The sequence below is a fragment of the Pristiophorus japonicus genome, chromosome 16 (genome assembly GCF_044704955.1).
Source record: "Pristiophorus japonicus isolate sPriJap1 chromosome 16, sPriJap1.hap1, whole genome shotgun sequence".
Classification (NCBI taxonomy): Eukaryota; Metazoa; Chordata; class Chondrichthyes; family Pristiophoridae; genus Pristiophorus; species Pristiophorus japonicus.
This window is the reverse complement of record NC_091992.1, coordinates 73,842,452-73,868,924: the sequence shown is the minus strand read 5'-3', so window position 1 is coordinate 73,868,924 and position 26,473 is coordinate 73,842,452. Positions and strand designations below refer to the sequence as shown.

Genomic DNA, 26,473 nt, shown 5'->3' with positions numbered 1-26,473 from the left:
AAGCGAGTGGGCAGCCTGGGAAAGGGAGCGGGACCTGCACTGCCTGTGACTGAGAGCTGGGGGAGGGAGGGGAAGGGGGAGGGGGTGGCTGCATGGAACCCATCTGCAGAGCGATTCTGACGACAGAATATCTTCACTCGAACATTTCAGCAACTGTCAGACAGGCCCCGACATTGTTGGGAACAATCAAGCCTCAGAACGTGGAGGGACTGGGATTCTGGCAGCAGGGCGGGGGGAGACAGCCAGCTGGCATGGAGCTGCTGTTTGACGCACTCTCTCTCTGCCCCTCACACTCTGTGTATGTGTGTGTGTGTGCTGCAGCTCCATCACACTCTCTCTGTGCCGAGAAAAATAAAACATAGAATTTTCTACTATGGATGTTTGAATAGTCATGGAATGTATTGTGTATTGTGCGGCGACAGATCATGGTGGAGGTGCGACAGATGAGGGTACGGGACCCAGAAGAGCCGAGGGCCCAGGGGCAGCACGAGCCAGCCCACACTGCGATATGTGTGTGCACTAGGTCCGTGCAGCAGAGCAGGTCTCCAGTCGTCCTGGTTAACCCTTGCCACTGGACCAAGACCTATCTCTGTCAAGCCCGTGTGGTGGCTGATGTGCAACGGTCACCACACGTTAAAAAAATCCACGTACAGGAATCTTCCACCCCTGGAGTTCAGGACTGGAACATCGGGTCCTTCATTGAAACATTTGAGAACTCAAGTGGAAGCAAGTTATCCTTGTTTGAGGGCCCGCCTATGATGACTCTCTCTGTTTAAAAGCATCGAAGCCCTGGGGCATGCCAGCAATCTCTCTGTGGTAACAGACTGACGATTCGCTCACTCCCGGGGCTCCCGTCCCCTTCTATACAAGCAGCGAGCCATAGACGCGCGGTGAGGCGGGCGGAGGTCCCAGGGGCTGAAGTTATCCCCCCCTCCCCCCACTCCCCCCCATCGGCTCCATTACTGCCCCTAACCGCCAGGCCCACACCGACCCCTCACCGCCCAGCGGTGACCCCCAACCAGACCCCCACAGGGGCAGAGTGGCCGGCGCTCGCTGCCCCTGACAGGTCCCCCCGGCAGGACGCTGTGTGCACATGGGCGTCTGCCCTTAAAGGGGAGGGCGCGCTGCCGGCGATTCAGTTTTATTTTAATTGTCAGCCGACTCCAAGGTCGGCGCAACATTGGCAGCCATGAATTCGGCCCGACCCGGCCCAAACCCTCCCTGGTGTTCCAGTGAGTGCCACTAAAGTGGGTGCAGAGCTTGCAGCGGCCCTCCCCTTTAACTGAAGGAGAGAGACGTTGTGACACGTCGGCGCGGCGCTAATGATCCAGAGTGACGGCCAACCCGACAGAACGGTACTTCCGCCCCGCTGTCCTCCGCCCCCCCGCCCCACACACCCTCCCCACCACATCCTCCCCTCCACCTCCACTCCCTCCCCCACATCCTCCCCCCCACCCCCGCACCCTCCCCCCCCACCATCCTCCCGGCCCCCTAAATCCCCCCCTCCCCCCCAACCCCCACATTTTCATCCCCCACCCCCACTCCCTCTCCCCACTCCCTCCCCCCCAACCCCCACATTTTCACCCCCCCACCCCCACATCCTCCCCCCCCACATCCTCCCCCCCCACCTCCACTCCCTCCCCCCACCCCCACTCCCATCCCCCCAAATCCCACATCCTCCCTTTCACCCCCATTCCCTCCCTACCACATCCTCAACCCTACCCCCACATCCTCACCCACACCCGCACATTCTCCCCCCACCCCTCTCCCACATTGAGGGGGTGTCGTGACCCATTGCACAGCTCCAACTGCTGCTGGTACCGGAGATTATCTCTCACCTTGCAAACCGGGGAGGGGGCGGGGGGCGGGCGGGAATGATACCTGGGACCATCTGGCCTGAATAGCCCAGTTTCACACTCTCTTTATCAGCAGCTTTTGGCGGGAGCAAAGGTCACATTCCCGACACTTGATTCTCCCCACTCCTCACTCCCAGGAACACTGTCGCCAGGCCTGTAGCAGGGCATTGCTCCGCACTCCCCCAACCCACCCCACACAGAACAACCCCACTCCCTACACAATAAATGGGAGGATTCTGAGCGGTGTAGAGGAACAGAGGGACCTTGCAGTGCATGCCCATGGACCCTTAAAAGATAGCAGGACAGATCGATAAGGTGGTTAAGGCATATGGAATACTTGCCTTTATTGGCCGAGGCATAGAATACAAGAGCGGGAGGTTATGCTTGAACTGTACAAAACACTAGTTAGGCCACAGCTGGAGTACTGCGTGCAGTTCTAGTCACCACATTATAGGAAAGATGTGATTGCACTAGAGAGGGTACAGAGATTTATGAGGATGTTGCCAGGACCGGAAAACTTTAGCTATGAGGACAGATTGGATAGGCTGGGGTTGTTTTCCTTGGAACAGAGGAGGCTGAGGGGAGATTTAATTGAGGTGTATAAAATTATGAGGGCCTGGATAGAGTGGATAGGAAGGACCTATTTCCCTTAGCAGAGGGGGCAATAACCAGGGGGCACAGATTTAAAGAAGGATTAGAGGGGAGATGAGGAAATATTTATTCACCCAGAGGGTGGTGGGGGTCTGGAACTCACTGCCTGAAAGGGTGGTAGAGGCAGAAACCCTCACCACATTTAAACAGTACTTAGATGTGCACTTGGTGCTGTAACCTACAGGGCTACGGACCCAGAGCTGGTCTCCTGTGTTGTAATTTTCTATGATTCCCTCACCCCATCCCACACAGACGGTGATCTCAGTATTATCTCGCACATTCCATCACCTCACCCTTCATCTGCTCTCAGCCACAGCAGTTCCAAAGCCTTTAATCGTTCATACTATTACACAGACCCGAGTATGTGGAGAGATGGGAGAAGCTGGGATTGGTCTCATTCGACCAGGGAAGGTTCAGGGGGGATCTACGAGAGGTGCTGAAAATTATGAGGGGTTTTGATAGAGTAGATAGGGAGAGACTGTTCCAGTGGCAGGAGGATCGGTAACCAGAGGACACAGATTTAAGATAATCGGCGAAAGAACCAGAGGGGGGGGGTGGGAATTTTATTTACGCAGCGAGTTGTTGTGATCGGGAACGCGCTGCCTGAATGGGTGGAGGAAATAAATTCAGTAGCAACTTTCAAAAGGGAACTGGATAAATACTTGAAAAGAAAACATTTGCACGGCTTTGGGAAAAGAGCCGGGAGCGGGATTAATTGGATCGCTCTTTCAATGAGCTGGCACAAGCTCGATGGGCCGAATGGCCTCCTGTGCTGTAATATTCTAAGATTCTACTAAACAAATGAATTTGAAACAAGAAAGCGTAGACCATGAAAATATGCTCAAAAAATGGTGTGAATGCACATCAGCCCGGCAGCACAGGAGCAGAGGAGAAATAGGTGAACATTCTGGGCTACAGGCTCTCCCACAGCAAGAGCGTTGTCCCATCGAAGGGTCGTCCATCGCCTGGACTGTTCTGCTTTCAAAAGGAGCTGCTGTGATAGAAGAGCATCTCGGAAAATCCATCTTCTCTCTCCCCCCTCCCTCCCCCCCATCCCCACCCTGAGCATGCTGATTCCTTTCTGTGTTGCTGGGCTATTCAAGTGTGGGGGCAGCACAGGTGAGTCCTTCTCTCATCCCACAGCCCCACAGATATTTTCCAGCGGGACAAAGATTCGGAGTTAGGAATCCTGGATAGCTGTTCTGCCCTCGCACCTCCGCCCCCCCGCCATCCCAAGGGTGCTGAGGCCAATTGCAGGCCACGTGTACAGGGATCAGACCCGGTAACTCAGCACTGTCGGCAGACGGAAGTGGGACCTGCTGGTCTCGGTGGTTCGGTACGACACTGTGCCTTGCCGTACCGCCAACCAGCCTTACCTCAATCTCCTGGACCTGCTCCTGATTGGTGGCGTACATCTGCTGCAGCGAGTCCTCCAGCTCCTTGTTGCGTTCGAGGAGAGTCTTCCCCAACTCCGCTGCCAGGTGCAGGTCTGCGAGACACACAACACTGATAGTCACAGCACAATGACAAACTTGCATTTATATAGCGCCTTTCACAACCTCAGAGTATCCCAAAGCGCTTTCGGAGGTGGGGGGGGTCCCAGGGCGGAGGTGGGGGGGTCCCAGGGCGGAGGTGGGGGGGGGTCCCAGGGCGGAGAGATACTGGCGGTCACAGATGTTTAGTGAGAATCTCTAGCCAATGATACCGATTCCCGGTACAAGGGTCCATGTCTGTGCTGTCAGAGACTCGTCGGCCTGGAGTGTACTTGAGACAGGTTGTATTATCATCAACTTATTTATAAAAGAAAGACTTGCATTTATATAGCGCACTTCATGACCACTGGACGTCCCAAAGCGCTTTACAGCCAATGAAGTACTTTTGGAGTGTAGTCACTGTTGCAATGTGGGAAACGTGGCAGCCAATTTGCGCACAGCAAGCTCCTACAAACAGCAATGTGATAATGGCCAGATAATCTGGTTTTGTTATAATGGTTGAGAGATAAATATTGGCCCCAGGACACCGGGATAACTCCCCTGTTCTTTTTCGAAATATTGCCATGTGATCTTTTAAATCTACCTGAGGGGGCAGACGGGGCCTCGGTTTAATGTCTCATCCAAAAGACAGCACCTTCAACATTGCAGCACTCCCTCAGCACCGCACTGGGAATATCAGCCTAGATTTATGTGCTCAAGTCCCTGGAGTGGGATTTGAACCCACAATTTTCTGACTCAGAGAGAGATGGCTACCTGTGAGGAAAGGGTTAATTCTTTACAAATCAGATTTCACTTTGGCCTGTTAAGTGAGTTTCAACGTTCCGTGGGAATTAAAAGTGACCAGAGAGAGGCTTTCACTGATAAGCTTTCAGCTTCATGCTTTCTTTGTCCGAGCCCCATCGCCATCTCATCTGTCCTCCTGAGCATTAACCGATCTACCGACATATCTGCGCAAGGCAAGCGATACCTCGCCTGCAGGAGTCTTGGGCTCCCCGTAACTGTCTCCAGTTGAGTGACTCGATTGACACGATGAAGTCTTGATAAGGTGTATGGGAGGCCTTCTTGTTAAAACTGAAATTTATTCAGTGACTAACGGGACGAGGGAACCCATTATAACATATAAATCTGCACTGGTGAAAACATATATGAAGAGGGGTGTGAGCACAGAATTCGCCCAGGCCCGGCATTGCCCGTGAGCTCGGCAACTGGACGGCGTGAATTCCCGGGGAATGTGCGCTGTAAGTTGACCTTGCGAATCATTATTGGTAGTAATAGTCATCATTGCATACCTATTTCGGATGAATGCCAATAAATGCCTTTGAACCCTACTGTCTTGAACAATTACTTATAAATTTAGAAATATGAACAACCATCCCCTAACAGGTACTCGGAGTACGGCTCACACCAATAAGGAAGAGACAGACTATGGGGAGAGAGAGTCAGTGGGATTAGTTTGGGATTGATACAGGGCTATGGGGAGAGAGAGTCAGTGGGATTAGTTTGGGATTGATACAGGGCTATGGAGAGAGAGAGTCAGTGGGATTTGTTTGGGATAAATACAGGGCTATGGGGAGAGAGTGGGGCAGTGGGATTAGTTTGGGGATTGATACAGCGCTATGGGGAAAGAGCTTTGCAGTGGGATTAGTTTGGGGATTGATTCTGGACTATGGGAGGCAGCAGGGCAGTGGGATTAGTTTGGGGATTGATACAGGGCTGTGTGGAGAGCGGGGTAGCGGGATTAGTTTGGGACTGTTCTAGAAAAGAGCCAGCACAGGACGATGGGCCGAATGGCCTGCCTCTGTGCTACGAAGCTTGAGATGCAGTGTCTCGGAGCACTGAAACAAATGGTTCGGACTGTGGTTCAACAAAGCAAATCTTCGCTTGTTGGGCAACGTTCCTGGTAAACATCCGGAGCACATGTTCCGCGGCCAGGCCAAGAGCAGCCAACACTTCACCAGGAAACAGAAGCCCCTGGGGCCTCCAATCATCGAATGTTATTGCGGTGATGGTGATTATGTTACTAGGCTGGTAATCACCTTGGCAGTTTGAGAATTTGAATTATTACATTTTTAAAATCCCAAACAAAAGCTAGTATCAGTAAAAGTGACTATTAATTTATCAGACTGTTGTAAAAACCCAACTGGTTCACTAAGGTCCTTTCAGGAAAGCAACCTGCCATCCTTACCCGGTCTGGCCTACATGTGACTCCAGTCCCAGACCAACCTGGTTGACTCTTGACAAACCATTCAGTTTATATCAAACTGCTACGGTTTAAAAGGCCCACACTGCCTTCTCAAAAGGCCCCCGCATCCCGAGAATTGACTTTACAAATGGTCAATATGGAGTCCATATTTATAAACCAGGGCCCGGCAACTACAGAACACTTGGTCTTACTTCTGTTCCACGTCAAATAATGGAATCAATTACCAGGCGTAATCTGGAGGATTATCTGCACATTGATAGTCCAGTAAATAGCGGGCAGTGTGGATTTAGAAGGGAAAGATCGTGTCTGACAAACCTCCTCGGTTTTGTTAAAAGAACTGGGCTGTGGGAAGCCCCATGACACGCTGTACCTCGACTTACAAAAGCTTTTAGATAAAAGTGCCACATGAAAGGCTATTATTTAATCGCAAAACTGTAGGATATTAATCGCAAAACTGTAGGATATTAATCGCAAAACTGTGGGATATTAATCGCAAAACTGTAGGATATTAATCGCAAAACTGTGGGATATTAATTGCAAAACTGTGGGATATTAATCGCAAAACAGTTGGATATTAATCGCAAAACTGTAGGGTATTAATTGCAAAACTGTAGGATATTAATCGCAAAACTGTAGGATATTAATCGCAAAACTGTGGGATATTAATCGCAAAACTGTAGGATATTAATCGCAAAACTGTGGGATATTAATCGCAAAACTGTGGGATATTAATTGCAAAACTGTAGGATATTAATCGCAAAACTGTAGGATATTAATTGCAAAACTGTAGGATATTAATCGCAAAACTAGGATATTAATCGCAAAACTGTGGGATATTCACGGTAAACCTTGGAGAGGCAAGAAACTTGCTGAATGGTAGGAATCGCGCGTTCGTTGAAGGGGTTACCGCTAAGTGCGGGGGCTGGAAGTACTGAATGGGGTACCTCAGTACTGGGCCCACTACTGTGCACTAAATAGCCTGGATTCAGAAACTCAACGTAAAATGGACAATTTGCTGATACCATCAAACTGGTAGGGGCAGTGGAATTCGAGGAGGCAACCCAGAAATTAGAGAATGGGTTGGACAAAATATGTAGAACATTGGTGGGTGGAATTTAATGTACGCAAGGGTAAAATATTGATCACAGGAAGGGAAAATGTGCAACACATAGACTTCATGATGGTGTAGAAATAGCCGAGGGGAAGAGACTCAACGTTCAACATGTCCAATCATGACTGAGCAGCAGTCAAAGTCCCATTGGATGTTGGACTAGAGAGACGGAACAGTAGCATACAAGTCAGAGGAAGCCGTGATCAAACTGGACGGTGCTGTGGTCAGATCCACCTCGAGCTCTGTGTCCAGTTCTGGTCAGATCCACCTCAAGCTCTGTGTCCAGTTCTGGTCAGAACCACCTCGAGCACTGTGTCCAGTTCTGGTCAGACCCACCTCGAGTTCTGTGTCCAGTTCTGGTCAGGCCCACCTCGAGTTCTATGTCCAGTTCTGGTCAGACTCACCTCGAGCACTGGGTCCAGTTCTGGTCAGACCCACCTCGAGCACTGTGTCCAGTTCTGGTCAGACTCTGGGTTATGTGGAGAGGCTGGAGAAAGCTTGGCTGGAATGGAGACGTCTGAGAGGTGATCTTTTTGAGGGACATAAGGTTGTAATGGGTACAGAAAAAGTGAACCAAAAATATTAGTTTAAACGGGGGGAGCAGAATAAAAGGGGTACAGGTTCTAACTGGTGAAAGGCAATTTAAGGCCCGATATCTGGTAATTCTTCTTCACACAAAGCATGAATGAGACTCTCCTCTGATAGAGTGGGGGCAAAATCCTTGGAATCGTTGAAGAAAATAATTGGATGCAGCAATGGGGAGTGGCACAATCTCCCTGGATCCTCTAATTCTGCCCTCTTGAGCATCCCTGATTATAATCGCTCCACCATTGGTGACCGTGCCTTCTGTTGCCTCGGCCCCAAGCTCTGGAACTCCCTCCCTAAACCTCTCTACCTCTTTTTCCTCCTTAAAGACGCTCCTTAAAACCTACCTCTTTGACCAAGCTTTTGGTCACCTGCCCTAATTTCTCCTTATGCGGCTCAGTGTCAAATTTTTATCTCATAATACTCCTGTGAAGCACCTTGGGACATTTCACTAGGTAAAAGGCGCTATATGAATACAAGTTGTTGTTGCTGTTGGATGATAGGATCTCGCTGGATGGTTAGATTCCGATGGGCTGAATGGCCTCCTGCATCCAGAATTATCTTGTGATTGCACAATGCGTGCAGTGGGACGGAATCACAGACATCCAAAAATTCCCAGGTTTGATCTCGAGGCGAGTCTGACCAGAACGAGACACAGTGCTCAAGGTGGGACTGACCAGAGCTGGACACATGCCAGCCAGGCCTGCAATTGTGGGTGGAAGATTGGCCCCAGCAGTGGGAAACTAGGGAAGGGAGCAAACAAATCCCACACAGCCCGGGTTCCTGATCACAATCCCCTGCTCAGGGGGTGTGGAGGCCAGCGGGAGCCAGGGGCTTGGCTCAGATATTCTCCTCACTGGACCAGCACACGGACATTCACTGTCTGATCCAAGATGTGAAGAATGGGCACTTGGTTCAGGTGGAAGAGAAAGAAAGACTTGCATCTATATAGCGCCTTTCACGGCCACCGGACGTCTCAAAGCGCTTTACAGCCAATGAAGTACATTTGGAGTGTAGTCACTGGTGTAATGTGGGAAAGGCGGCAGCCAATTTGTGCACAGCAAGCTCCCACAAACGGCAATGTGATAATGACATGATAATCTGTTTTAGTGATATTGATTAAGGGATAAATATTGAACCCAGGACACCGGGGATAACTCCCCTGCTCTTCTTCAAAATAGTGCCATGGGATCTTTTACATCCACCTGAGAGAGCAGACGTCTGTTTAACATCTCATCCAAAAGACGGCACCTCTGACAGTGCAGCACTCCCTCAACACTGCACTAGAGTGTCAGCCTAGATATATGTGCCCAATTCCCTGGAGTGGGACTTGAATCCACAACCTTCTGACTCAGAGGCGAGTGTGCTACCCATTGAGCCACAGCTGACAGGAGAGCTATAATCATATTCATTCCAGGATGTGGGGGCAGGGCCCATCACCAGTTGCCATGAGAAGGTGGTGATGGGCCTTCTTGATCCACGCACGGTGTGAATCAATTATTAAAGGTGAAATAGCAACGCATTTGGAAAGCAGTGATAGGATCGGTCCAAGACAGCATGGATTTATGAAAGGGAAATCCTGCTTGACAAATCTTCTAGAATTTTTTGAGGATGTAAGTGGTTGAATGAACAAGGGAGAACCAGTGGATGTGGTGTATTTGGACTTTCAAAAGGCTTTTGACAAGGTCCCACACAATAGATTGGTGTGCAAAATCAAAGCACATTGTATTGGGGGTAATATACTGACGTGGATAGAGAACTGGTTGGCAGACAGGAAGCAGAGAGTCGGGATAAATAGATCCTTTTCAGAATGGCAGGCAGTGACTAGTGGCGTGCCGCAGGGCTCAGTGCTGGGACCCCAGCTATTTACAATATACATTAATGATTTGAATGAGGGAATTGAGTGTAATATCTCCAAGTTTGCAAATGACACTAAGCTAGGTGGCGGTGTGAGCTGTGAGGAGGGCACTAAAAGGCTGCAGGGTGACTTGGACAGGTTAGGTGAGTGGGCAAATGTGTGGCAGATGCAGTATAATGTGGATATATGTGAGGTTATCCACTTTGGTGGTAAAAACACGAAGGCAGAATATTATCTGAATGGCGGCAGATTAGGAAAAGGGGAGGTGCAACGAGACCTGGGTGTCATGGTTCATCAGTCATTGAAAGTTAGCATACAGGTACAGCAGGTGGTAAAGAAGGCAAATGGTATGTTGGCCTTCATAACGAGAGGATTTGAATGTAGGAGCAGGGAGGTCTTACTGCAGCTGTACAGGACCTTGGTGAGGCCTCACCTGGAATATTGTGTTCAGTTTTGATTTCCTAATCTGAGGAAGGACATTCTTGCTATTGAGGGAGTGCAGCGAAGGTTCACCAGACTGATTCCCGGGATGGCATGACTGACATATGAGGAGAGACTGGATCAACTGGGCCTGTATTCACTGGAGTTTAGAAGGATGAGAGGGGATCTCATAGAAACTTATTTTCTATGTTTCTATAAAATTATGACGGGACTGGACAGGTTAGATGCAGGAAGGATGTTCCCGATGTTGGGGAAGTCCAGAACCAGGGGTCACAGTCTAAGGATAAGGGGTAAGCCATTTAGGACTGAGATGAGGAGAAACTTCTTCACTCAGAGAGTTGTTAACCTGTGGAATTCCCTACCGCAGAGAGTTGTTGATGCCAGTTCATTGGATATATTCAAGAGGGAGTTAGATATGGTCCTTACGGCCAAAGGGATCAAGGGGTATGGAGAGAAAGCAGGAAAGGGGTACTGAGGTGAATGATCAGCCATGATCTTATTGAATGGTGGTGCAGGCTCGAAGGGCCAAATGGCCTACTCCTGCACCTATTTTCTATGTTTCTATGTTTCTATGATACAACCCAATGGCCACTTCAGGGGGCATTTTAGAGGCAACCACGTTGAAGTGGGATGGGAGACACATATCGGCCAGACCAGGTAAGGACAGCAGATTTCCTTCCCCATAAGGGACATCAGTGAACCAGTTGGATTTGTACGACATGGTCACTTTTACCGACAAAGATTTTTTGCACCAAATTCAAATTGCCAAACTGCCAGGGTGGGATTGGGTCTCAGGTCTGCGGATTGCTCATCCAGTAATATAACTATGGCACCTCCTTAACCCGTGTAATTGCACTCACTGTACAGATATCAATGCACTGTCATAGTCGAACAGCTTGCCACACAGTTTGACCCAATCACACCAGAGTTAGTGACTGGAGCACACCATGGCTAACTTAATTGAAGGAAAGGGGGATAAAGGGTTTAGGAACAGGGCGGGATACTGCCCGAGATGAGAATAAATACCAACAAGGACTGGCAGGGCCAAACGACCAGGATCTGTGCTGTACAGTAATTCTATATTCATCCCCTCAACCATTAGTGACTGACCTGTACCCACCAGTACTGTACCTCAGTGTTATACGGTGACAGACTTGTACCCACCAGTACTGTCCCCTGCAGTCAGAATCAGGGGAAGTCATAACGGGGAACAAAGAAATGGCGGACCAATTGAACAAGTACTTTCGTTCGGTATTCACTGAGGAGGACACAAACAACCTTCCGGATATAAAAGGGGTCGGAGGGTCTAGTAAGGAGGAGGAACTGAGGGAAATCCTTATTAGTCGGGAAATTGTGTTGGGGAAATTGATGGGATTGAAGGCCGATAAATCCCCAGGGCCTGATGGACTGCATCCCAGAGTACTTAAGGAGGTGGCCTTGGAAATAGTGGATGCATTGACAGTCATTTTCCAACATTCCATTGACTCTGGATCAGTTCCTATGGAGTGGAGGGTAGCCAGTGTAACCCCACTTTTTAAAAAAGGAGGGAGAGAGAAAACAGGGAATTACAGCCTGACATCGGTAGTGGGTAAAATGATGGAATCAATTATTAAGGATGTCATAGCAGTGCATTTGGAAAGAGGTAATATGATAGGTCCAAGTCAGCATGGATTTGTGAAAGGGAAATCATGCTTGACAAATCTTCTGGAATATTTTGAGGATGTTTCCAGTAGAGTGGACAAGGGAGAACCAGTTGATGTGGTATATTTGGACTTTCAGAAGGCTTTCGACAAGGTCCCACACAAGAGATTAATGTGCAAAGTTAAAGCACATGGGATTGGGGGTAGTGTGCTGACATGGATTGAGAACTGGTTGTCAGACAGGAAGCAAAGAGTAGGAGTAAATGGGGACTTTTCAGAATGGCAGGCAGTGACTCGTGGGGTACCGCAAGGTTCTGTGCTGGGGCCCCAGCTGTTTACACTGTACATTAATGATTTGGACGAGGGGATTAAATGTAGTATCTCCAAATTTGCGGATGACACTAAGTTGGGTGGCAGTGTGAGCTGCAAGGAGGAGTCTATGAGGCTGCAGAGCGACTTGGATAGGTTAGGTGAGTGGGCAAATGCATGGCAGATGAAGTATAATGTGGATAAATGTGAGGTTATCCACTTTGGTGGTAAAAACAGAGAGACAGACTATTATCTGAATGGTGACAGATTAGGAAAAGGGCAGGTGCAAAGAGACCTGGGTGTCATGGTACATCAGTCATTGAAGGTTGGCATGCAGGTACAGCAGGCGGTTAAGAAAGCAAATGGCATGTTGGCCTTCATAGTGAGGGGATTTGAGTACAAGGGCAGGGAGGTGTTGCTACAATTGTACAGGGCCTTGGTGAGGCCACACCTGGAGTATTGTGTACAGTTTTGGTCTCCTAACCTGAGGAAGGACATTCTTGCTATTGAGGGAGTGCAGCGAAGGTTCACCAGACTGATTCCCGGGATGGCGGGACTGACCTATCAAGAAAGACTGGATCAACTGGGCTTGTATTCACTGGAGTTCAGAAGAATGAGAGGGGACCTCATAGAAACGTTTAAAATTCTGACGGGGTTAGACAGGTTAGATGCAGGAAGAATGTTCCCAATGTTGGGGAAGTCCAGAACCAGGGGACACAGTCTAAGGATAAGGGGGAAGCCATTTAGGACCGAGATGAGGAGGAATTTCTTCACCCAGAGAGTGGTGAACCTGTGGAATTCTCTACCACAGAAAGTTGTTGAGGCCAATTCACTAAATATATTCAAAAAGGAGTTAGATGAAGTCCTTACTACTAGGGGAATCAAGGGGTATGGTGAGAAAGCAGGAATGGGGTACTGAAGTTGCATGTTCAGCCATGAACTCATTGAATGGCGGTGCAGGCTAGAAGGGCCGAATGGCCTACTCCTGCACCTATTTTCTATGTTTCTATGTACCCCAGTGTTATACAGTGACAGACCTGTACCCACCAGTACTGTACCCCAGTGTTAGTGACAGACCTGTACCCATCCGTACTGTACCCCAGTGTTATACAGTGATAGACCTGTACCCACTATTACGGTACCCCAGTGTTATACAGTGACAGACCTGTACCCACCAGTACTGTACCCCAGTGTTATACAGTGACAGACCTGTACCCACCAGTACTGTACCCCAGTGTTAGTGACAGACCTGTACCCACCCGTACTGTACCCCAGTGTTATACAGTGATAGACCTGTACCCACCAGTACTGTATCCCAGTGTTATAGTGACAGACCTGTACCCACCAGTACTGTACCCCAGTACTATACAGTGACAGACCTGTACCCACTAGTACTGTACCCCAGTGTTTTACAGTGATAGACCTGTACCCACCAGTACTGTATCCCAGTGTTATACAGTGACAGACCTGTACCCACCAGTACTGTACCCCAGTACTATACAGTGACAGACCTGTACCCACTAGTACTGTACCCCAGTGTTATACAGTGACAGACCTGTACCCACCCGTACTGTACCCCAGTGTTATACAGTGACAGACCTGTACCCACTAGTACTGTACCCCAGTGTTATACAGACAGACCTGTACCCACTAGTACTGTACCCCAGTGTTATACAGTGATAGACCTGTACCCACCAGTACTGTACCCCAGTGTTATACAGTGATAGACCTGTACCCATCAGTACTGTACCCCAGTGTTATACAGTGATAGACCTGTACCCACCAGTACTCTACCCCAGTTTTTTTTAAGCAGCTTAAAGTGCTCTGTTCAGACACATTGCAAGTTTTAAATGCCTGAATATAGCAATGTATGGCTGGGTGTCTTTGAATGGACACAATATAAACATTTCACTGTCTTCCCCTCACAGAAATCCCATGACTCTTGAAAAAGCTTCTTTTAATGATATGAAGCTGTTGAAGTGTAACTAAAGCACCCATGCTCTGTATAAATCCGCCCCGACATGAATAACTGGATTGTGAAGGTCAAGTATGCTTGATCCACTTAAAGAGCTTCCTGTGGTGTGATTGACCCAGTGCAGGGTGAGTGTTGCTGACTGTCCGGGTTACATTCACTCGCGATTCCAGCAGGGACTGTGCTTAAACACAACCCTGGGCTTTTAACCAGGCGAGCTGTACATATCCAACAGCCCGGTGAATGGGGTGCAATGCCACAGGAAGCAGCCAAGCTGATCCCCAGGCTCCGCCAACAATTCTCGCTCACAACCACAGCACGAAATATAATCCTCGGAGAATATAAATTGATTCAATTAGAATATTCATGGCCTAACTCGCTGGCTGCAAACTGTGGCTCTTGCTGACACAATGTGGAAAATAACCACAATCCCAACCTACAAGCTGCCACCCCAGACATTCCCCACCCCAGGGGGAGAGAGATAGAGAGAGAGAGAGAGAGAGAGAGAGGGGGCTTCAGTTGTGTGTCAGGTCCTGCTCCATTGCACAGCCATTTATATTGTGACTAGGGCCCCAGGTAAACAGCTAAATCTGGGGCTTGCATTAGGTCAGTATGTGCAGTCACTGACCGCAAGGTCCAACCCATTCCGTGAAAGGCGGCACACAATCACTCTCTTCCTCTCGGCCCCGATTCCTCATTTCATTTCAGTCTGCCCACTATCTCACTCCCTTTCGCATCTCTTCACCTCCCTTCCCCCACAGAACAATATTTACAATCGATCCCCTCCTCTGCCATGTCGCATTAGGTTGAGTCACACCCACCTCCAGTTTACACACCTCCTCAGTTTTCTTGTATCACCTGCTTCATCTGTATACTCAAGTCTCTCCTCCCTCTCTCCCTCCTCTCCCTCCCCGCTCTCTCTCTCTCCCTCTCCCTCTTCCTCTCTCCCCCTCCTCCCTCCCTCTCTCTCCCCCCTCCCTCCCTCGCTCTCCCCCTCCCTCTCTCTCTCTCCCTCCCCCTTCCCTCCCTCTCTCTCCCCCCTCCCCTCCCTCTCTCCCTCCCCTCCCCGCCTCCCCCCCTCCCCTCCCCGCCTCCCCCTCTCCCTCTCCCACCCCCTCTCCCTCCCCCCTCCTCTCTCTCTCCCCCTCCCCCTCTCTCCCCCTCCCTCCCCCTCTCTCCACCCTCCCTCTCCCTCCACCCCTCCCTCGCTCTCCCCCCTCCCTCCCTCTCTCTCCCCACTCCCTCCCTCTCTCCCTCCCCTCCCCGCCTCCCCACGCCCCTCCCCGCCTCCCCCCTCCCTCTCCCACCCCCTCTCCCTCTCTCTCCCCCCTGCTCTCTCTCTCTCCCCTCTGCTCTCTCTCTCTCCCCCCTCACCCCTCTCTCTTCCCCCCTCCCCCTCTCTCTCCCCCCCTCCCCCTCCCTCCCTCTCTTCCCTCCCTCCCTCTCTTCCCCCCCTCCCTCCCTCTCTCTCTCTTCCCCCCTCCCCCTCTCTTCCCTCCCCTCTCTCTCCCTCCCTCTCTCCCTCCTCCCCCCCACCCTCTCTCTCTTCCCCCCTCCCTCTCTCTCTTCCCCCTCCCTCTCTCTCTTCCCCCCTCCCTCTCTCTCTTCCCCCTCACTCTTCCCCCTCCCTCTCTCTCTTCCCCTCCCCCTCTCTCTCTTCCCCTCCCCCTCTCTCTCTTCCCCTCCCCCTCTCTCTCTTCCCCTCCCTCCCCCCTCACCACCTCCCTCACTCTTCCCCCCTCCCCCCTTCTCCCCCACCCCCCTCCCTCCCTCTCTCCCTCCACCCTCACTCCCTCTCTCCCCCTCCTCTCCCTCCATCCTCACTCACCCTCCCTTCCCTCCCTCTCTCCCTACCTTCTCCCCCTTAATCTCTCCCCTCCCCCCTCCCCTCCCTCTCTCCCTCCCCTCCTCTTCCCCACCTCCCTCCCTCTCTCTTCCTCCCCCCACGCTCTTCCTCTCCCCCGTCTCCCTCCCTCCCTCTCTCTCCCTCTTCCCCGTCTCCCTCCCTCCCTCTCTCTCCCCTCTTCCCCGCCTCCCTCCCTCTCTCTCCCTCTCCATCTCCCCCGCCTCCCTCTCCCCCCCTCCCCCCTCCCTCCCTCCCACTCTCCTCCCCTCCCTCCCACTCTCCCCTCCCTCTCTCCCCACCCTTCCCCTCCCCCTCCCTCTCTCCCCCCTCCCTCCCTCTCTCCCCTTCCCCCTCTTCCCCTCCTCCCTATCTCCCCCCTCCCCCCCTCTCTCCCCTCCCTCCCTCCCCTACCCCCTCTCTCCCCCCTCCCTCTCTTCCCCCTCCTCTCTCCCCTCCCCCTCCTCTCTCCCTCCCCCCTCCCTCTCTCCCCCTCCCTCTCTCCTCCCCCCCTCCCTCTCTCCCCTTCCCCTCCCTCTCCCCTCCCCTCTCTCACCCCCCTCCCCTCCCTCTCTCTCCCCACCTCCCTCCCTCTCTCTCCCCCCTCCCTCCCTCTCTCTACCCCCCTCCCTCCCTCTCTCTCCCCCCTCCCTCCCTCTCTCTCCCCTCCCTCTCTCACCCCCCTCCCTCCCTCTCTCCACCCCCTCCCTCCCTCTCTCTCCACCCCCTCCCTCTCTCTGCACCCCCTCCCTCTCTCTCCCCTCCGCCCTCTCTCTCCACCCTCCCTCTCTCACCCCCCCTCTCTCTCCCACCCCCCCCTCTCTCTCTCTCCCCCCTCTCTCTCCCCCTCCCCCTCCCTCCCTCTCTCTCTCTGCCCCCCCTCTCTCTCTCCCCCCCTCCCTCCCTCTCTCCCCCCCTCCCTCTCTCCCCCCTCCCTCCCTCTCTCTCTCCCCCCCTCCCTCCCTCTCTCCCCCTCCCTCCCTCTCTCTCTACCCCCTCCCTCCCTCTCTCTCTACCCCCTCCCTCCCTCTCTCTCTACCCCCTCCCTCCCTCTCTCTCTCTCTCTCTCCCCCCTCCCTCTCTCTCTCTCTCCCCCTCTCTCTCTTCCCCCCCTCCCTCTCTCACCCCCCCTGCCCCTCTCCCCCCTCCCTCTCTCTCCCCCCTCCATCTCTCACCCCCCCCTCTCCCCTCCCCCTCCCTCTCTCTCCATCCTCCCCCCCTCTCTCCCCCCCTCCCTCCCTCTCTCTCTCTCTCCCCCTCTCTCTCTCCCCCTCTCTCTCTCCCCCCTCCCTCCCTCTCTCTCTCCCCCCTCTCTCTCTACCCCCCTCCCTCTCTCTCTCCCCCTCCCTCCCTCTCCCTCTCTCCCCCCCTCCCTCCCTCTCTCTCTCTCTCCCCCCCTCCCTCCCTCTCTCTCTCTCTCTCCCACCCCCTCCCTCCCCCCCCCTCCCTCTCTCTCTCACCCCCTCCCTCCCTCTCTCCCCCTCTGTCTACCCCCCTCCCTCCCTCCCTCTCTCTCTCTCTCTCTCTCCCCCCTCTCTCTCTTCCCCCCCTCCCTCTCTCACCCCCCCTGCCTCTCTCCCCTCCCTCCCTCTCTCACCCCCCCTGCCTCTCTCCCCTCCCTCTCTCTCCCCCTCCCTCTCTCTCCCCCCTCCATCTCTCACCCCCCCCTCCCCTCCCCTTCCCCCCCTCCCTCTCTCTCCCTCCTCCCCCTCTCTCTCTCTCCCCCCCTCTCACTCCCCCCCTCCCTCCCTCTCCCCCCTCTCTCTCTCCCCCCTCCCTCCCTCTCTCTCTTCCCCCCTCCCTCCCTCTCTCCCCCCCTCTCTCTCTCTCTCTCTCCCCCCCCCCTCCCTCTCTCTCTCTCTCCCCCCTCCCTCTCTCTCCCCCTCCCTGGCCCTCCCCCTCCCTCTCTCTCCCCCCTCTCCCTCTCTCCTTCCCTCTCTCCCTCCCCAGCAGTGATTCACTGGGGCTGAGCGCAGTGTGACAGACACACAACCCAGTACACAGGGCAGCTTCTCACACTGTTGTTTCACAACCTGGGGAGTGGTTTGTGAAAAGGTGAGAGAAACCGCTCACAGTTTGAGATTGTCTCTCTCTCCACCTCTTCCTTGCTCTCTTTGTCCCTTCTCTCACCTCCCTTTCATCCATCTTTAGATTTACTCCCACCTCACCCCCTCCCCACACTCCCCTCCCCCTCTCCACACTCCCCCTCCCCACACGCCCCCTCCCCTTCCCGAGGCCCCTGCCCTTCAATGATCTGCTCCAACCTACCTTCACCAACTATCCCACCTTTACCATTAATTTCCCCCTCCCCCTCCCTCTGCTCACCTTGTTCCAGATCCTGCTGATCATACCAGGGCTCGTCCTCCTCAGTCTCAAAATCATCCATGCTGTGGTTGTTGCTAATCATTGGGAGGGCGGCTGCAGTCAGGGGCTGTCCTTGCTGGAGATGTTGCCCCTTCCCGAGGTCCTGTGTGGGGGATGTGGCTGGGCGGGGAGTTGCTGCAGCCGCACAGCCTGCCTGTGTTGGAGAGCTGGCCTGGGATGCTCAGCCCCTGACCTTGGTCCCGATGCCTGGGATGCTCTCCCCGCTCCAGCACAACGCTCAGCCTCCGACGTGGCAGATCCAGCAGCTGTCGGCTCGGGGCTGGCTCTCAGTGAGTCATTTCCATCCTTCACACTCCAAAAAAAGCCGAGCTCTGCTCACAGGCAAGAGCTCACCCCGAGCCTGCAGCTCTCAGCTCCTCAGTGCCATCTAGCAATGTGAGCTGCAATATGCACCTCTCGCAATCCTTAACCCTTGCACAGCCCCAACTCACACAATCGTCTAAACCCCAGCCAGTGCTGCGAGAAACACAATCTCCAGCTTTTAAATCATCATCATAGGCAGTCCCTCGGAATTGAGGAAGACTTGCTTCCACTCTTAGAATGAGTTCTCAGGTGACTGAACAGTCCAATACGAGAACCACAGTCCCTGTCACAGGTGGGACAGACAGTGGTTGAGGGAAGGGGTGGGTGGGACTGGTTTGCCGCATGTTCCTTCCGCTGCCTGCGCTTGGTTTCTGCATACTCTCGGCGACGAGACTCGAGGTGCTCAGCACCCTCCCGGATGCACTTCCTCCACTTAGAGCGGTCTTTGGCCAGGGACTCCCAGGTGTCGGTGGGGATGTTGCACTTTATCAGGGAGGCTTTGAGGGTGTCCTTGTAACATTTCCTCTGCCCACCTTTGGCTCGTTTGCCGTGAAGGAGTTCCGAGTAGAGCGCTTGCTTTGGGAGTCTCGTGTCTGGCATGCGGACAATGTGGCTTGCCCAGCGGAGCTGATCGAGTGTGGTCAGTGCTTCGATGCTGGGGATAAATCACTTTGTATATCATGAACATTTCCCCAAACCCAGTGTCTCCCCTCTCCACACTCAAAGCCCATTGGCAGATTTTGCTATGCGCTGTTCTGGACTGGGGTGGGTGACTGACACTGCTCATAGAATTGATTCAATTCGGCTCTCAAGAAAGTATCTTTGCACATATGTTTTATGAGACCATTGTATATTTAAATGTACATTTATCCATATATTTTATTAAGCCCTTGATGTGGAACCTGCTAACACAGGGAGGGGTTGAAGCGAATAGTATCGATGCATTTAAGGGGAGACTTGACAAGCATATGAGGGAGAAGGGGATAGAGGGTTATGCTGCAAGATTTAGATGAGGAAAGACGGAAGGAGGCTCGAGTGGAGCATAAACGCCGGCATGGACTGGTTGGGCCGAATGGCCTGTTTCTGTGCTGTATATCCGATGTAATCCGGTGTAGTTCCGTTGGAAAATGAGCGTACATCAGATGGGAATAGGATCAGCTTGGCTGCGATGCCCTCCATGGTGGAATATCTTCCCTAGCTGCAATCGCTGTCCAGGCTGATTCATGAAGAAAGGCCACTTGGGAAAGTTATCGGAGGTCTGCAGGCTCTGGTGGAACCATGTCCCAGCAACAACACGAAGGAATTTGCATTTCTATAGGGCCTTTCATGACCTCAGGATGCTCCAAAGCGCTTTACAACCAATTAAGTAGTTACTGTTGTAATGTGAGTAACACAGCAGCCAATTTGCACACAGCAAGCGCCCCCACAGACAGCAACAACATAATGACCAAATTAAGTGTTTTAGTGATGTTGGTTGAGGGATAAATATTGGCCTGGGACACCATGAAGAACTCCATGTTTAACATCTCATCCAAAAAACAGCACCAATGAAAACTAGCCTGTACTTCTTAAAGGCAGACTGCACCTCTTAAAGGGGAAGTGCATTCTGCCTGCAGCAGCTGGCTGGGGGAGACTGTGCAAATGTTGCAACAGAGGAGAGAGCGGCACCAAAGTTCTCTGATGCTGCACAGGGGCCTTGGAGCAGGAAGTGGACAGGAAGAGCGATGTCCTGTTCCCATAGCAACCAAAATTTTGCCTTTTTGGTAGATTGGGGAGTGCCTATGGATGTTATTTATATAAAGTTCCAGAAGGCATTCGATAAGGTTCCACACAAGAGACTGTTAACAACAATGAGAGCACGTGGAATGGAAGGCCACCTATTGACATGGGTAGGGAATAGGTTAGGGGCAGGAGACTGAGAGATGGGGTAATGGGCCTGTTCTCCAATGGGAGGATGTGACTAGTGCTGTTCCCCATGGCTCTGTACTGGGGCCTCAGCCTTTCACTATATTTATAAATGACTTGGATGAAGGAACAACGAGCCGTATATCCAAGTTTGCTGCGGACACTACATTAGGTGGCACTGTAAGTGGTGTAACTGGGAGCAGAGAGGTGCAAAGGGACATCGACAGGTTCAGTGAGTGGGCAACACAGTGGCAGATGGAGTTCAGTGCGGGGAAGTGTGAGGTCATCCACTTTGGACCCAAGAAAGATGGATCAGAGTCATTTCTAAATGGTGTTAAGCGAGGAAGTGTGGGGGAGCCGAGAGATTTAGGGGTCCAAGCACAGACATCACTAAAAACAAATGGACAGGAGCAAAAAATAATTAAAAAGGCCAATGGAATGTTGTCCTTTATCTCAGGATGGCTGGAATACACAGGGGAGGAAGTTCTGTACAGAGCTCTGGGTAGACCCCCACTATGTCCATCCTGGGCCCCACCTCAGGACACTGTGTGCAGCCCTGGGCCCCACCCCTCGGGACACTGTGTGCAGCCCTGGGCCCCACCCCTCGGGACACTGTGTGCAGCCCTGGGCCCCACCCCTCGGGACACTGTGCAGCCCTGGGCCCCACCCCTCGGGACACTGTGTGCAGCCCTGGGCCCCACCCCTCGGGACACTGTGTGCAGCCCTGGGCCCCACCCCTCGGGACACTGTGTGCAGCCCTGGGCCCCACCCCTCGGGACACTGTATGCAGCCCTGGGCCCCACCCCTCGGGACACTGTGCAGCCCTGGGCCCCACCCCTCGGGACACTGTGTGCAGCCCTGGGCCCCACCCCTCGGGACACTGTGTGCAGTCCTGGGCCCCACCCCTCGGGACACTGTGTGCAGCCCTGGGCCCCACCCCTCGTGACACTGTGCAGCCCTGGGCCCCACCCCTCGGGACACTGTGTGCAGCCCTGGGCCCCGCCCCTCGGGACACTGAGTGCAGTCCTGGGCCCCGCCCCTCGGGACACTGTGTGCAGTCCTGGGCCCCGCCCCCTCGGGACACTGTGTGCAGTCCTGGGCCCCGCCCCTCGGGACACTGTGCAGCCCTGGGCCCCACCCCTCGGGACACTGTGTGCAGTCCTGGGCCCCGCCCCTCGGGACACTGTGCAGCCCTGGGCCCCACCCCTCGGGACACTGTGTGCAGTCCTGGGCCCCGCCCCTCGGGACACTGTGCAGCCCTGGGCCCCACCCCTCGGGACACTGTGTGCAGCCCTGGACCCCACCCCTCGGGACACTGCATCCAGCCCTGGGCCCCACCCCTCTGGACACTGTGTGCAGCCCTGGACCCCACCCCTCGGGACACTGCATCCAGCCCTGGGCCCCGCCCCTCGGGACACTGTGTGCAGCCCTGGGCCCCACCCCTCGGGGAGGATATATCGGCCTCGGAGGGGGAGCAGCGCAGATTCACCAGAGTGATACCGGGGGTAAAGGGTTGAATTATGGGGGCAGGTTGCATAGACAGGGCTTGTATTCCCCTGAATATAGAAGATTAAGGGATGAGCTGATTGAGGTGTTTAAGATGATTGAAGGAGTTGATAGGGTAGAGAAACTATTTCCTCTGGTGGGGGGGGTCCAGAGCAAGGGGGCGTAACCTTAAAATTAGAGCCAGGCCATTCAGGGCTGGTGTCAGGAAGCGCTTAGAACATAAGAAATAGGAGCAGGAGTAGGCCATACGGCCCCTCGAGCCTGCTCCGCCATTCAATAAGATCATGGCTGATTCGATCATGGACTCAGCTCCGGTTCCCCGCCCGCTTCTCATAACCCCTTATCCCCTTATCATTTAAGAAACTTTCTATTTCTGTCTTAAATTTATTCAATGTCCCAGCTTCCACAGCTCTCTGAGGCAGCGAATTCCACAGATTTACAATCCTCTGAAAGAAGAAATTTCTCCTCATCTCAGTTTTAAATGGGCGGCCCCTTATTCTAAGATTATGCCCCCTAGTTCTAGTCTCCCCCATCAGTGGAAACATCCTCTCTGCATCCACCTTGTCAAGCCCCCTCATAATCTTATACGTTTCGATAAGATCACCTCTCATTCTTCTGAATGAGACTCTATGGAAGTCGACATTAACTTGCTTTCAATTGTTTTACTTAAAGGCTTCCTGCTCTGTCTGTTTTTGCCAGGTTATTTTCTTGTTTCACTCTCTCTTCACCCTCTTGCCTCTGTGAGCCAGTGGGGGAGTGAGCAGCAAAGCGGGAGGGAGGGAGGAAGGGAGCCGGAGTGAGGGAGGTAGGGGGAGTGAGGGAGGGAGGGGGTGAGGGAGGGGGGGAGGGGGTGAGGGAGGGGGGGAGGGGGTGAGGGAGGGGGTGAGGGAGGGGGGAGGGGGTGAGTGAGGGGAGGAGGGGGTGAGTGAGGGAGTGAGTGCGAGTGAGTGAGGGAGGGAATGAATGTGGGAAGGGAGGACCTTGAGACAATCACTATCACTAGGGGGGTAGTGCTAGACAGGCTAATGGGACTCAAGGTAGACAAATCCCCTGGTCCTGATGAAATGCATCCCAGGGTATTAAAAGAAATGGCGGAAGTTATAATCTACGTTATAATCTACCAAAATTCTCTGGACTCTGGGGAGGTACCAGCGGATTGGAAATCAGTTAATGTAACGCCTCTGTTTAAAAAAGGGGGCAGACAAAAGGCAGGTAACTATAGGCCAGTTAGTTTAACATCTGTAGTGGGGAAAATGCTTGAAACTATGATTAAGGAAGAAATAGCGGGACATCTAGATAGCAATAGTGCAATCACCAGACGCAACATGGATTCATGAAGGGGAAATCATGTTTAACTAATTTACTGGAATTCTTTGAGGATATAACGAGCATGGTAGATAGAGGTGTACCGATGGATGTGGTGTATTTAGATTTCCAAAAGGCATTCGATAAGGTGCCACACAAAAGGTTACTGCAGAAGATAAAGGTACGCGGAGTCAGAGGAAATGTATTAGCATGGATAGAGAATTGGCTGGCGAACAGAAAGCAGAGAGTCGGGATAAATGGGTCCTTTTCCGGTTGGAAATCGGTGGTTAGTGATGTGCCACAGGGATCGGTGCTGGGACCACAACTGTTTACAATATACATAGATGACCTGGAAGAGGGGACAGAGTGTAGTGTCACAAAATTTGCAGATGACACAAAGATTAGTGGGAAAGCGGGTTGTGTAGAGGACGCAGAGAGGCTGCAAAGAGATTTAGATAGGTTAAGCGAATGGGCTAATGTTTGGCAGATGGAATACAATGTCGGAAAGTGAGGTCATCCACCTTGGAGAAAAAAAACAGTAAAAGGGAATATTATTTGAATGGGGAGAAATTACAACATGCTGAGGTGCAGAGGGACCTGGGGGTCCTTGTGCATGAAACTCTTTTAGAGTTTATCTGTAAAACATAAAACATTAAACCGTGCCACCCGCCCTGGATGACACAGCAGACATTTACAAGGCCCCTTTTTTTTCTTTTTTTTTGGTTTTTTTTTGGGGCGCTAAAATCAAATTTTTTCCGGTGCCCCCTATAAAAGGGAAGGGGACACTAAAAGCACCGGCAATTAAAACAAATTAAACTTTAAAACGTAAAATCAAATTAAAATTTGGTTGCCGGGCGTGACGATGCACTCCAGTCCCTCCGGTGCCCACCGCGGAAGGCCGCGAGCGTACCGGTGGACACCGCGTGCTCCATCTCCAAGGACACCCTGGACCGGATGTAAGAGCGGAAGAGAGGCAGGCAGTCAGGTTGAACGACCCCCTCGACCGCCCGCTGCCTGGACCGGCTGATGGCACCCTTGGCCGTGCCCAGGAGCAGTCCTACGAGGAGGCCTTCGGACCTACCCGCTCCCCTCCGCACAGGGTGCCCAAAGATCAGGAGAGTGGGACTGAAGTGCAGCCAGAATTTCAGGAGCAGCCCCTTCAAATAATGGAACAGGGGCTGCAACCTTGTGCACTCCATAAAAACATGGAACACGGACTCCTCCAGACCGCAGAAATTGCAGGCGGCCTGGGAGTCCGTGAACCGGCTTAAAAATTTATTGCACGGCACTGCTCCGTGCACCACCCTCCAGGCCAAGTCCCCGATGAATAGTGGGAGGACACCCGCATAGAGTGCCCTCCATCGGGGACCCCCGCCTCCTCCGGACGGCAAGATGGTACGCCATGGCGTGTCCGGACGGCCGGCGAGGATGGCAAAGTTGAGGGTGTGCAGGAGCAGCCCGTACAGGAAACCCCTCCGCGCGGAACTGAAAGGCACGGAGGGGATTTCCCCGAGGCGGCTCAAGTTGTGAGGCGCCGGCCCCCGAGGGAGGTTCCGGGGTTTGGCGCCGATGAGGAATTCCGTCCGGACGGGAGTCAGTTCGGACGGGATCTCCCCACGTGCTTGAGCCTCCTCGATGCACCTAACGGAGTCAGGGCCCAGAGCTGTTTTTAGCGACTCGATGGCATCGGCCGCGTGGCGGACGTTGGCAGAATTTAGGCGCCGCGCCAGCGTGTCTGGCGCCATCCAGCCCGCTCCTCCGCCATCGAGCAGGTCCCTGACCCTGGTCACCTCACCAGCCACAGCCCTCTCTTCCGACCGCCACATAAAACCTCGGTCGTGGAGGTACGGATTCCCGAGCAGTGGTTCCTGCAGGACGGCCGCCACTCCAGCCGGCGGAGAGCTGCGCTTGGTGGAGACTTTGTTCCAGACCCTGATGAGTTCCCTGTAAAAGACAGGCAGCTCCCGGAGGGCGGTCCTGGCACCCCCCAAGTTCACAAACAGGAGCTGCGTGCCATAATTGAGGTCACGCTGCTGGCGGAAGAAATACGTCGCCAGAGCACACCACCTAGGAGGGGGCTCGACGTAAAGGTATCTCCGCAGGGTCTGAAGACGGAAAGTCGCGAACTGGGCGCTGACGCACACCAACGACTGACCGCCCTCCTCAAGCGGGAGACTCAAGACCGTAGCAGAGACCCAGTGCTTCCTGTTGTTCCAGAAGAAGTCCACCAGCTTCTTCTGTATCTTGGCGACAAACGCAGGGGGAGGGGTCAAAGTGACCAGCCGGTACCACAGCATTGCGGCCACCAGCTGGTTTATGACTAGCGCTCGACCCCTGTAGGACAGCACTCGGAGCAGTCCTGTCCAGCGCCCTAGGCGAGCGGCGACCTTGGCCTCCAGCTCCTGCCAGTTCGCCGGCCAGGCTCCCTCGTCGGGGCTAAGGTAGACTCCCAGATAGAGGAGATGGGTCGTGCTCCAGGCAAAATGCCTGAGCTCCTCCGGCAGGGAGTCCACCCGCCACTGACCCACCAGGAGTCCGGAACATTTCTCCCAGTTGATCCTGGCGGAGGACGCGGCCATCCTTGTGCATGAATCCCAAAAAGTTAGTTTGCAGGTGCAGCAGGTAATCAGGAAGGCAAATGGAATGTTGGCCTTCATTGTGAGAGGGATGGAGTACAAAAGCAGGGAGGTCCTGCTGCAACTGTATAGGGTATTGGTGAGGCCGCACCTGGAGTACTGCATTCAGTTTTGGTCACCTTACTTAAGGAAGGATATACTAGCTTTGGAGGGGATACAGAGACGATTCACAAGGCTGATTCCGGAGATGATGATAGATTGAGTAGACTGGGTCTTTACTCGTTGGAGTTGGAGTTCAGAAGGATGAGGGGTGATCTTATAGAAACATTTAAAATAATGAAAGGGATAGACAAGATAGAGGCGGAGAGGTTGTTTCCACTGGTCGGGGAGACTAGAACTAGGGGGCACAGCCTCAAAATACGGGGGAGCCAATTTAAAACCGAGTTGAGAAGGAATTTCTTCTCCCAGAGGGTTGTGAATCTGTGAAATTCTCTGCCCAAGGAAGCAGTTGAGGCTAGCTCATTGAATGTA

General features: G+C 53.1%; 1 protein-coding gene across 3 annotated transcripts in view; it reads right to left on the bottom strand.

The window, feature by feature from the left end:
* Positions 1-26,473, bottom strand: part of cdr2l (cerebellar degeneration-related protein 2-like) — a 156,557-nt gene that overhangs the window by 35,456 nt on the left and 94,628 nt on the right. For 2 of the 3 annotated variants that reach the window (XM_070857430.1, XM_070857429.1), the window contains exon 3: positions 3,884-3,996. In XM_070857430.1, coding sequence (XP_070713531.1) covers positions 3,884-3,922 — 39 coding nt within the window. In that variant the 5' untranslated portion in view covers positions 3,923-3,996. Of the gene's footprint in view, positions 1-3,883; positions 3,997-18,287; positions 18,640-26,473 lie in introns of those variants that run through there. The other variant, XM_070857428.1, reaches the window with a different exon arrangement.